Below are 12,026 nucleotides of genomic sequence, written 5' to 3' on the forward strand. Positions count from 1 at the left end.
AGTTACCCCAGAACATTCAATAGTAAGAATTTAAAGGAAGCACATTCATCATACAACACAATTCAACATTTTCCAACAGATACACGTCCGTCGAACACCATTTCTTTGTATAAATATTTAAACTGATTGATATTTGGACATCGTTGGAGTCTCTCAGGTAGCTTATTCCAATTTTTTGGCCACAAATAGAGACACAGAAGCATTTCCTGGTCATCCTTGCACCCACAACTTTTAAAACGATACAAACCCCTTAAATCATATATTCCTTCTTGTTGCATAAAATATCATTGAATTCTAAGAGGTACTTGCTTAATTAATTTTTTTTTTTTTTTTTTTTACTTTATACATCAATCAAACAGGCTTAAATGTCACGGAGTTTTAAAATCTGTGATGTAATAAACAGTGGATTGGTATGATCCCGATAACCTGCATTATAAATTATTCTTAATGCTCTTGAAGGTTGAATAATGGTTGTACTGTAGTTATGTAGTTATTGCCCCATACTTGCACCATAAGTCAAGTAAGGTGCAATCAATGTGCAATACAGAGTATATGGGTGATTCTTTAACTACGGGCACTATTGATGTGTATGTCTGTGTGTCGACATGTAGTAGTGAATTTATATTTATGTAAATATGACTGATTAGAATTGTTGGACTTGTACTAGCAGGGGTGGGTGCTAATAAGCTTTGCTTCAGCCCACACCCTTTCGGACTCACTAGTTTTGTCTGTGTTTGTTTGTGGAATTGTTCATTTTTTTCTATTTGAATATTTTGTGTGCCAAATTAATTAAAAACTTTGTCACTATTGGCCTTGTAAATGTAATTTCCACCACACCATTGCCTTACAATATAAAGCGCCTTGGGGCAACTGTTTGTTGTGATTTGGCGCTATATACATGTGCTCTGATGTCACTGTTTATCTCCATAGAAACTACCCAAACAATCTTTCATACAAACTGTTTAGGGACATTACAGTGTTGTGGTGGAAATTACGGCAATAGTGTGGGACAACTACATTTTGTTTAAAAAAAAAAACACAACAGTTGTATGACATTGAATACCCCAATTATGTTTTAATTATTTTACTGATATTTTATTCACAGATATTTTAAAACATTAGAAAAAACGTTTCTTTACCATTCATTTTTATCATTGAAGATCAAACGTCTGGGTGTGGGACAAGCACAAAACGGCAATATTTGCATATAATGATGCTGAAAAAAGGTAAAAAAGTCATCATAGACTACTAGAACAAATTTCTTAACACACTTTCATTGTAAAGATAACTATAAAAGTGTGAAATTTCCCCTTTTTTCTGTTTTTCATACAATATGATCAAAGGACATAATAAGTGCCCATAGTCTAAGAATCACCCATATAGTGATTTACCATCAAGAATGTGGTTTGCCCTGCTTAATATTGCCATACTTTTTCATACTTTCTTTTGACTATGTTGAATATGTGCTTTCCAGTTGATTCTGTCATCGATGACCATACCTGGCGACTTGTTCTCTTTGACAGGTTCCATATTTACCCCCTGTATGTTTAACTGTATTCGTCCGTCTTTTTTATGGTTTCCAAATAACATTATTTTAGTTTATAGACCAATTTAGTGACAGTTTGTTCATATCGAACCATCTCTTCAACTTTATCATTTCTGATCCCAGATCATCTAGTAATTGTTGCAAATTATCCCCTGAACAAAATATGTTTGTAACATCCCCAAAGAGGACTGCTCTAAACAGATCTGAGACTTTACATAAATCACTGATATACAATATGAATAACTTTGGTGCCAACACATAACCCTGAGGAACTCCACAAACGATGTCCAGATATGAAGAACAGCAGCCCCCAAGTTTAACAAACTGTTTCCGGTTTTGTAAATAGCTTTTAATCCAATTCAAAGCCACTTCTCTGATCCCATAAAGCTCCATCTTTTGAAATAATATGTTGTGATTGATTGTGTCAAAAGCCTTTTTTTTTTTATTATGTCAACAAATAATCCTATCACTATTTTCCTTTGGTCCACATGTTTATTAATCTCTTCTGTTGCATCTAAACCCATATTGACTATCATTAAGCAAGTTGTGTTGTTCAGTAAATTTATCCAATCTGTTATTGTAAAGTTTTTTCCAATATCTTTGAAAATTGTGACACTAGAAAGACACAGGCCTATGGTTAGTAAAAAGGTGCTTGTTACCAGATTTGAATAAAGGTATCACTTTCTTCTGGTCTGAATTGTAACATGGTTCATATATTTTTTTTCATACCACCACACAGTAAATGCCACAATCACAGCAATAATTGTCAAAATCATCATCAGGGTGCGAAGTTTGCATCTTGCTCTGGCAGCAAAGCTCTCCATAGCTAAAACAGTGTTTTGAACAACCTGTTGATATTTCTCTCCTGTCCCTGTGTTTTTTTTTTTTTGGTTTTTTTTTTTGGCTTTCAAGGGACAGAGAGAAACTACAGTTCTGATCTTAAAGATGTCTTCTTTCTTTGGTGACAGTTCAAAAGGTGCAGTTTGTCTGGGCTTAGGGGCTGAAGGTGACAGTTCAGTTCAGCAAGGGACTGAGGGACTCTGGAACTTTTTTTTTTGTTATTTCCCTTCAGCTGTAGTGCATACATCTGTACTATCATCAGTATGTGTAAGGCATGCTGCAAGTGTAATTAAAATAATGTGTCATGTATTCTGTCCTGTGCCCTGTTCTTGACATTTTCTTCAAACACAGGTGTACAGGAATAGAACAGGATTCTCTTGTCTCCCATTCCCAAAGATGCAGTTTCGTCTGCTTCTGTCTCCTGGTCTTGTCACGTTAGTGCTGTATTTCAAGCTTGTAGTATGTCTGCTTCTGATCCTGGTTCAAGTTGACCAGCCTCTTCTTGGTCACAGCTGGTTACTCGTCTGCTTCAGGACCCTGATATCTGCTTCAACCTCTGGTCTTTGCCTTTGTTCACTCCTGGTCACTCTCTCTGTTATGATGCGCTTCCAGCCATTGCTGGCCCTATAGGCCATCAGCCGTCACTGTTACACGTCGCTCCCCTTGTCTTGTTCGGGATCTTTCAGGTATCTTTGTCTTTTGTAGTGGGATAGATGCACCCAAGATGACTTCTCTGCAATTTTCACTGCAGTGGGGGTGGTTAACAGCACTTGGAATGGACCTTCCCACCTCGGAGATGACCAGTTCTTTCGCTTAATAGTCTTTATCAGCACCCAGTTGCCAATCTGGTTCTGATTCTCAGGGCCCTGCACAGAAATAGGAGAGTCTGGTATCGTGTTAGGATGTATAACGTTTTTATGGGACAATACTCATCTCATGTAATCAACTAATCCCTTATCCTCACTGTCAGGCCCCACTACTATTTTCTGTAAATCTGGTATTCTGTAGGGCCTGCCATACAAAATTTCGAATGGCGTCAGGCCAGTCTGAGTTGGGTTTTATATGCATGTACAGTTTCACCAAATCCAAACAATAAACCCAATTTTTTCCTGTTTCTTCCATACATTTTCTGAGCTTACTTTTAATTGTCCCATTTGTTCTTTCCACTAAACCTGCACTTTGAGGATGATAAGCACAATATGTTTTTGCATTTATTTTCAAATGTTCTATTAAATGTTGGATGATTTTATTTACAAAATGTGTACCATTATCACTGTACATTGTTTCAGGTAGTCCATGTCTTGGAATGATGTCTCTACAAAGTATCTTTGCAACTGTTAAAGCATCTGCATGTCTAACAGGGAACACCTCTACCCATTTGCTATATGCATCAATCAATACTAGGCAATATTTTTTCTCTTCACATTTTGTTCAATTCAATAAAATCCATATGGATCGTTTGAAACGGGTATTGAGGGGTTGGAAATTTCCCTCGTTTTGGTCTCTCATTATCCTGTGGGTTGTGCTTTGCATAAATTAAACATGCTCTGCAGTAATGTTTTGCATATGCCTGAAATCCAAATGTCACAAAATGATTATTAACCAGTCCAACCATCACAGCCGTAGAAACCGGACATGGTCCATGATTTAAGACAGCTGCCCAATTGAAAAAGCTGCGGGGTAGGACCGGTTTGTTTGAGGATTAGGCATACACACCATCAGCGGTTTGGTGGACATTGTGACGCATTAATTTGCCAAAATTGATTGGATGAATGATAAGCATTGATTAATCTCGATTATTACGTGCAGGCCAGTCTTAATATGACAATTCAATTCCTGACAATGATCCAACACTCCAATTAGATCAATACACTGCCTATCATGTAGGCATACGGGCAAATTTGACCCCACCACAGTACCCCAGTGCCATATCCTCATGTCCTAGTGAGTCAGAGCGTCACAGAGACATGGTCGAGTAATCGTGACTGGGCCTGCCTTAGGTTGTCCCAGAGTTTAAGATGGGATGTTACCTGTCATGGGCTCGCAGCCTTCCATACCGGGCAGGGGTTCCAAGGGGTGGGGGAACACCCATTAAGAGGTGTCATGTCAAAACAGCTTTAATTGCACAGAACATCAAACATGCAGGATCAATGAAAGTGAACTGAAGTATCTTTTAGCAATTTATCCCAGAATAGAACTGTTGGATTAATCAATGCTTAAACACCAATAATAAATAGAAATAATGACAGAATCTGATACATAAACTGTTTGGTTTGCAGGAATAACTATGGGTCAGGATGGACAATAATCATGTGAAAAGTTGTCCAACAATCTCTATCCTTTAAGGCCTAACTTAATCTGCATACATCAACTAATAATTAATAAGCACTTCACTGGTCATCAATGCTTTATGAAAGCCTGCAGCTTCTTGTTTGATTTGCAGCAGGGGTTAGTTACATCTCATGAGAATTCACATTATTTCAGTCAGAACACAGGATGATCAAAATATTGTTATTATTTGTTGCTTCTACATTGCTGTCAATTCACCCTCATCAACATTAATGCTTTCAACAGGAGCTCAATAAACATGTTACAATAATCAACATAATCTTACTGTTCACACACTGTACAACCTTCTGCTCTGCTCTTCGGCTGGAGTGATAAATTACACTTAATGCAAAACAACATTAAAGCTGGAATTGATTATATCAAACAATATCCCTCTAAATTTAACAGTAACAAACACTTTTAAAACACTAGTAACAATTACATGTAAGCAATTACATGTAAAACCCCAGTGTTTCATGTGTTAAAGCACAACAAAACATTGCTGCAGTGTTTCTCAAATCCTCAAGTTGTGTGTGTGGAGCGGCAGGGAGAGGAGGAGGAGGAGGGAAGTGAGCATTTAGAGCTTCCCTCAGCAGCTGTGTGTGTACACGCTCCTCCTCCAACACCCCAGGCCAGGAACAGAATACCACAACTGCCACGACAAACAAGCAAAATAACCCAACTCCTCTCAAATAAAAACCCAAAAACCCCACTGGCACCCTCTCTGCCGTGCTGGTATAGCCTTTTGTGTAAAGGTTGCTTAGTCTCACCTATGTAGTTGCATGCAGTTTTCCTGACATCTGATAGAATACACTACATTGCTCTGTTTGTAACTAGGGATCCTGTCCTTAGGGTGAACTAATTTCTGTCTCAAGGTGTTAACTGGTTTAAAGTAAAGGACCTCAGTCTACAGTTCATCTCCACCTTAAAGACACGAACCACACGTTTGAGGACAAGGAAGTTAAAATATTAGCCAGAGAGAAGAAATGGTTTGAGAGAGGGGTCAAGGAGGCATTCTTTGTGAAATGTTTGAAACCCAGCCTTAACCGGGGAGGGGGTCTGAGACACGCTTTATCCCCTGTTTACAATGGGGTACTCAGGTCAAAGCAGTTTCAGTCTTTTATTCATGGTAGTGAGTCATTCACGTCATCAGGAGAGTCATCAAGGGAGCCATCAGGAGAGGGTCCATCCCATCATTAGGAGGGACAGCTGCCCTGTCATTAGGAGGGTGCTAACTAGAGCACAATAGTTGCTAATTAGAGCTGTTGTTTAGTCACCAGCCTATAGCAGTCTTCCTCTCGGTAGGAGGGGTCTGGTTAGGTTTAAAATTCCAGCTTTTCAATCAATCAATCAATCAACTTTTTTCTTATATAGCGCCAAATCACAACAAACAGTTGCCCCAAGGCGCTCCATATTGCAAGGCAAGGCCATACAATAACCATGAAAAACCCCAACGGTCAAAACGACCCCCTATGAGCAAGCACTTGGCCACAGTGGGAAGGAAAAACTCCCTTTTAACAGGAAGAAACCTCCAGCAGAACCAGGCTCAGGGAGGGGCAGTCTTCTGCTGAGACTGGTTGGGGCTGAGGGAAAGAACCAGGAAAAAGACATGCCGAGAAGGGGGGCAGAGATCGATCACTAATAATTAAATGCAGAGTGATGCATACGGAGCAAAAAAAGAAAGAAACAGTGCATCATGGGAACCCCCCCACAGTCTACGTCTAAAGCAACATAACCAAGGGATGGTCCAGGGTCACCCGATCCAGCCCTAACTATAAGCCTTAGCGAAAAGGAAAGTTTTAAGCCTAATCTTAAAAGTAGAGAGGGTATCTGTCTCCCTGATCTGAATTGGGAGCTGGTTCCACAGGAGAGGAGCCTGAAAGCTGAAGGCTCTGCCTCCCATTCTACTCTTACAAACCCTAGGAACTACAAGTAAGCCCGCAGTCTGAGAGCGAAGCGCTCTAATGGGGTAATATGGTACTACGAGGTCCCTAAGATAGGATGGGACCTGATTATTCAAAACCTTATAAGTAAGAAGAAGAATTTTAAATTCTATTCTAGAATTAACAGGAAGCCAATGAAGAGAGGCCAACACGGGTGAGATATGCTCTCTCCTGCTAGTCCCCGTCAGTACTCTAGCTGCAGCATTCTGAACCAACTGAAGGCTTTTTAGGGAACTTTTAGGAAATAAATGCATGAATTAGTTTTTCAGCATCACTCTGAGACAAGACCTTTCTGATTTTAGAGATATTGCGTAAATGCAAAAAGGCAGTCCTACATATTTGTTTAATATGCGCTTTGAATGACATATCCTGATCAAAAATAACTCCAAGATTTCTCACAGTATTACTAGAGATCAGGGAAATGCCATCCAGAGTAACGATCTGGTTAGACACCATGCTTCTAAGATTTGTGGGGCCAAGTACAATAACTTCAGTTTTATCTGAGTTTAAAAGCAGGAAATTAGAGGTCATCCATGTCTTTATGTCTGTAAGACAATCCTGCAGTTTAGCTAATTGGTGTGTATCCTCTGGCTTCATGGATAGATAAAGCTGGGTATCATCTGCGTAACAATGAAAATTTAAGCAATACCGTCTAATAATACTGCCCAAGGGAAGCATGTATAAAGTGAATAAAATTGGTCCTAGCACAGAACCTTGTGGAACTCCATAATTAACTTTAGTCTGTGAAGAAGATTCCCCATTTACATGAACAAACTGTAATCTATTAGACAAATATGATTCAAACCACCGCAGCGCAGTGCCTTTAATACCTATGACATGCTCTAATCTCTGTAATAAAATTTTATGGTCAACAGTATCAAAAGCAGCACTGAGGTCCAACAGAACAAGCACAGAGATAGGTCCACTGTCCGAAGCCATAAGAAGATCATTTGTAACCTTCACTAATGCTGTTTCTGTACTATGATGAATTCTAAAACCTGACTGAAACTCTTCAAATAGACCATTCCTCTGCAGGTGATCAGTTAGCTGTTTTACAACTACCCTCTCAAGAATCTTTGAGAGAAAAGGAAGGTTGGAGATTGGCCTATAATTAGCTAAGATAGCTGGGTCAAGTGATGGCTTTTTAAGTAATGGTTTAATTACTGCCACCTTAAAGGCCTGTGGTACATAACCAACTAACAAAGATAGATTGATCATATTTAAGATTGAAGCATTAAATAATGGTAGGACTTCCTTGAGCAGCCTGGCAGGAATGGGGTCTAATAAGCATGTTGATGGTTTGGATGAAGTAACTAATGAAAATAACTCAGACAGAACAATCGGAGAGAAAGAGTCTAACCAAATACCGGCATCACTGAAAGCAGCCAAAGATAACGATACATCTTTGGGATGGTTATGAGTAATTGTTTCTCTAATAGTCAAAATTTTGTTAGCAAAGAAAGTCATGAAGTCATCACTAGTTAAAGTTAATGGAATACTCAGCTCAATAGAGCTCTGACTCTTTGTCAGCCTGGCTACAGTGCTGAAAAGAAACCTGGGGTTGTTCTTATTTTCTTCAATTAGTGATGAGTAGAAAGATGTCCTAGCTTCACGGAGGGCTTTCTTATAGAGCAACAAACTCTTTTTCCAGGCTAAGTGAAGATCTTCTAAATTAGTGAGACGCCATTTCCTCTCCAACTTACGGGTTATCTGCTTTAAGCTACGAGTTTGTGAGTTATACCACGGAGTCAGACACTTCTGATTTAAAGCTCTCTTTTTCAGAGGAGCTACAGCATCCAAAGTTGTCTTCAATGAGGATGTAAAACTATTGACGAGATACTCTATCTCACTTACAGAGTTTAGGTAGCTACTCTGCTCTGTGTTGGTATATGACATTAGAGGACATAAAGAAGGAATCATATCCTTAAACCTAGTTACAGCGCTTTCTGAAAGACTTCTAGTGTAATGAAACTTATTCCCCACTGCAGGGTAGTCCATCAGGGTAAATGTAAATGTTATTAAAAAATGATCAGACAGAAGGGAGTTTTCAGGGAATACTGTTAAGTCCTCTATTTCCATACCATAAGTCAGAACAAGATCCAAAATATGATTAAAGTGGTGGGTGGACTCATTTACTTTTTGAGCAAAGCCGATAGAGTCTAATAATAGATTAAATGCAGTGTTGAGGCTGTCATTCTCAGCATCTGTGTGGATGTTAAAATCGCCCACTATAATTATCTTATCTGAGCTAAGCACTAAGTCAGACAAAAGGTCTGAAAATTCACAGAGAAACTCACAGTAACGACCAGGTGGACGATAGATAATAACAAATAAAACTGTTTTTTGGGACTTCCAATTTGGATGGACAAGACTAAGAGACAAGCTTTCAAATGAATTAAAGCTCTGTCTAGGTTTTTGATTAATTAATAAGCTGGAATGGAAGATTGCTGCTAATCCTCCGCCCCGGCCCGTGCTACGAGCATTCTGACAGTTAGTGTGACTCGGGGGTGTTGACTCATTTAAACTAACATATTCATCCTGCTGTAACCAAGTTTCTGTTAGGCAGAATAAATCAATACGTTGATCAATTATTATATCATTTACCAACAGGGACTTAGAAGAAAGAGACCTAATGTTTAATAGACCACATTTAACTGTTTTAGTCTGTGGTGCAATTGAAGGTGCTATATTATTTTTTCTTTTTGAATTTTTATGCTTAAATAGATTTTTGCTAGTTATTGGTGGTCTGGGAGCAGGCACCGTCTCTACGGGGATGGGGTAATAAGGGGATGGCAGGGGGAGAGAAGCTGCAGAGAGGTGTATAAGACCACAGCTCTGCCTCCTGGTCCCAACGCTAGACAGTCACAGTTTGGAGGATCCAAAAAAATTGGCCAGATTTCTTCTCTACAAGAGTCAAGACAGAAGTCAGACTACCAGAGCAAGAATTTTAGCTGAGGAAGCTTCTGCGATTTGAAGCGAAATGTCCTTGCGTCAAGCAACCCAGTCCAGACGAAGATTCAAGCTTCTCTACTAAAGAACAGAATCAAAAACAAGAGCAAAGGCAGTTCATAAAAGTAAAGACAAAGACATTAATATTGGATAATAATATTGACAATATATAGAAAACTCTATCACCAGGACTTCTTCAGTTTAAGTGAACGAACAAAAAAATCAAGGATTCCAGAGCAAATTTTTGGATCTCCACGAGTCCAGTTCTTCCTTATGAGACATTTCTAAAAGATTCACAAGAACACGAGTAACTACAAAAAAATTACACAAATTTAAGAATCTTGGGATCTCACTTACTCCACGTTATTAAAGAACGAGGCTTGAACTACCACAGATGACTTTTTTTTTATATATATGTTTTTATTGGAGTACATGGAACAAAAGTCAATTCAATGTGCATAGATACATTTCCACATTTCCACACCTTTTTACATTTTTATAGAAAAAAGTTGGAGAACAGTGCAAAGTAAAGATAACAACAGCGATATTTAAAGTGTGCTCAAAATATTGATACCGTATCCTCAGCATAATGTTGCATTTCAATAGTATTGCACTGAAAAAAGAAAAATGTAGTCTTAATATAAAAAACAAAACTCACACACAGACAACCCCCCGTTTCCACCCCCATCCCCCCACCCCCCAAAAATAAAAAAGAATAAAAGTAAATAAATACAAACTAAAATAAATAAATAAATAAATAAAATTAGGTACCAAAATAAAAAGAAGGGGAAATGAAAGGAGATGTAGGAACTAATTTGAGTCAAAAAACAAAATGAATGGTCGCCACTTTGTGTCAAATTTACTCACATTTCCTTGCCTGATAAATCTTATTTTTTCTAATTTTAAGAAGGACATGACCTCGCTAATCCAGAATTTGTTAGATGGAACATTTACTGATTTCCAGTTTAGGAGGAGATGTCGTCTCACAACTAAAGATGTGAAACCCAAGACCTCTCTTTGGGTAGCTGTATAGTTATTATAATCTTTAGGAAGGCCAAAAATAGCTATATGGGGAGATACAGCAATCGTCTTCAAAAGTACTTTAGACATTGTGTCAAAATATGTCTGCCAGATATTTATTAAACTTGGACAGGAAAAAACATATGTGTCAAATTACAAGAAGAACCAGAACATCTATCACAGATGTCTGCTGTATTTGGAAATATCTGTGCCAGCCGAGTTTTAGAGTAATGGCATCTGAACACAACCTTAAATTGTATTAGAGTTAGGCGGGCACAAATAGATATCTTATGAATACCACCTAATGCCGATTCCCACCAGTGGTCTTCAATACCACAGAGGACTTAATGGACTTTTGTTGAAGAGGTCCAGCAGAACCTCAGCATCATGGCTGAGGAACTCGTATAGGAGCTGGAGGCATCAGATAGAAGTGTGATGTCCATCTTTAAGAGACCGTTCCATTGACGTCACCTGAAACGCTGCCGATCACTGAGGAAGCCAATAAATTCATTAGTAGGTTCACAGAAGTGTCTGTAAATGTTGGCTGGAGTCTGGAATAGATACTCCAACATTTAGAAACAGAGAAAAAAAATTCTACAGCAGATCACCAAAGTACTGAGGGCAGGAACAATTTTAAAATGTTTGTGGTGTTGGCAGAGGTCTGCACTCTAATGAACATCTGTGTTATATTTTCCCAACGAACGGCTCTTCTCGTTGGATTCAGCCTCCAGGAACGTGTCCGACTGGTGGCTTTCCCACTGGATCTCAGAGCTGAAGAACAACGGTTCCTCCACAGCTAACGGTTCCTTCACAGTGCCGTTCCGCTCGCCATCGCGATCGCTGCTGCTCTTCTCAACGGGACAGACGATGTGAGTGGACACGGGGAAAAACTTTGAAAATATCACAGTCAAAGCTCTGTTTAAAGGCTTCTGTAATGTTCTAAAGTTTCTTGAATAAGTTGAGAACGTTTTCAGGTTTTTGGTAACCAAATGTCTGCCTGCACAGGTGTCTTCTGCCCTCTATGCAAACTTTGCCTTCAGAACCAATGAGCTCAGACGTGAAGTTTTATCTGATGGTGTATGGCTCCATTGCCGTGGCCAACACCGTCTTCACCGCCCTCCGAGCCTTCCTCTTCGCCTACGGCGCCATCTGCGCTGCCACGGCCATCCACAGCAGGCTTCTGGACCGCGTCCTTAAGGTGCATCATCCAAACAAACACCCAGTCAAGACAGTCGGAACCCAGCAGCTCAACTGATTGGTAGAACCACACCACTGACTGACTGGTTGCTAGTTTGAAACCTGAGACTCCCTGATGGAAGAATTTATTCCTTTTAGCTTAAAAAGTGTTTTTGTGTGTGTACAGCGGTCATCATTGAGGCCCCAGGACTGTGTATTTTATG

General features: G+C 39.3%; 1 protein-coding gene across 1 annotated transcript in view; it reads left to right on the plus strand.

Annotated features, from left to right (window-relative positions):
• Positions 1–12,026, plus strand: part of abcc10 (ATP-binding cassette, sub-family C (CFTR/MRP), member 10) — a 62,102-nt gene that overhangs the window by 29,776 nt on the left and 20,300 nt on the right. Inside the window, exons 13-14 of the mRNA XM_034187885.1 lie at positions 11,351–11,495; positions 11,632–11,824. Of these exons, the coding sequence (XP_034043776.1) occupies positions 11,351–11,495; positions 11,632–11,824 (338 nt within the window). The remainder of the gene's footprint in view (positions 1–11,350; positions 11,496–11,631; positions 11,825–12,026) is intronic.

This window comes from Thalassophryne amazonica, chromosome 15 (assembly GCF_902500255.1).
Source record: "Thalassophryne amazonica chromosome 15, fThaAma1.1, whole genome shotgun sequence".
NCBI lineage: Eukaryota > Metazoa > Chordata > Actinopteri > Batrachoidiformes > Batrachoididae > Thalassophryne > Thalassophryne amazonica.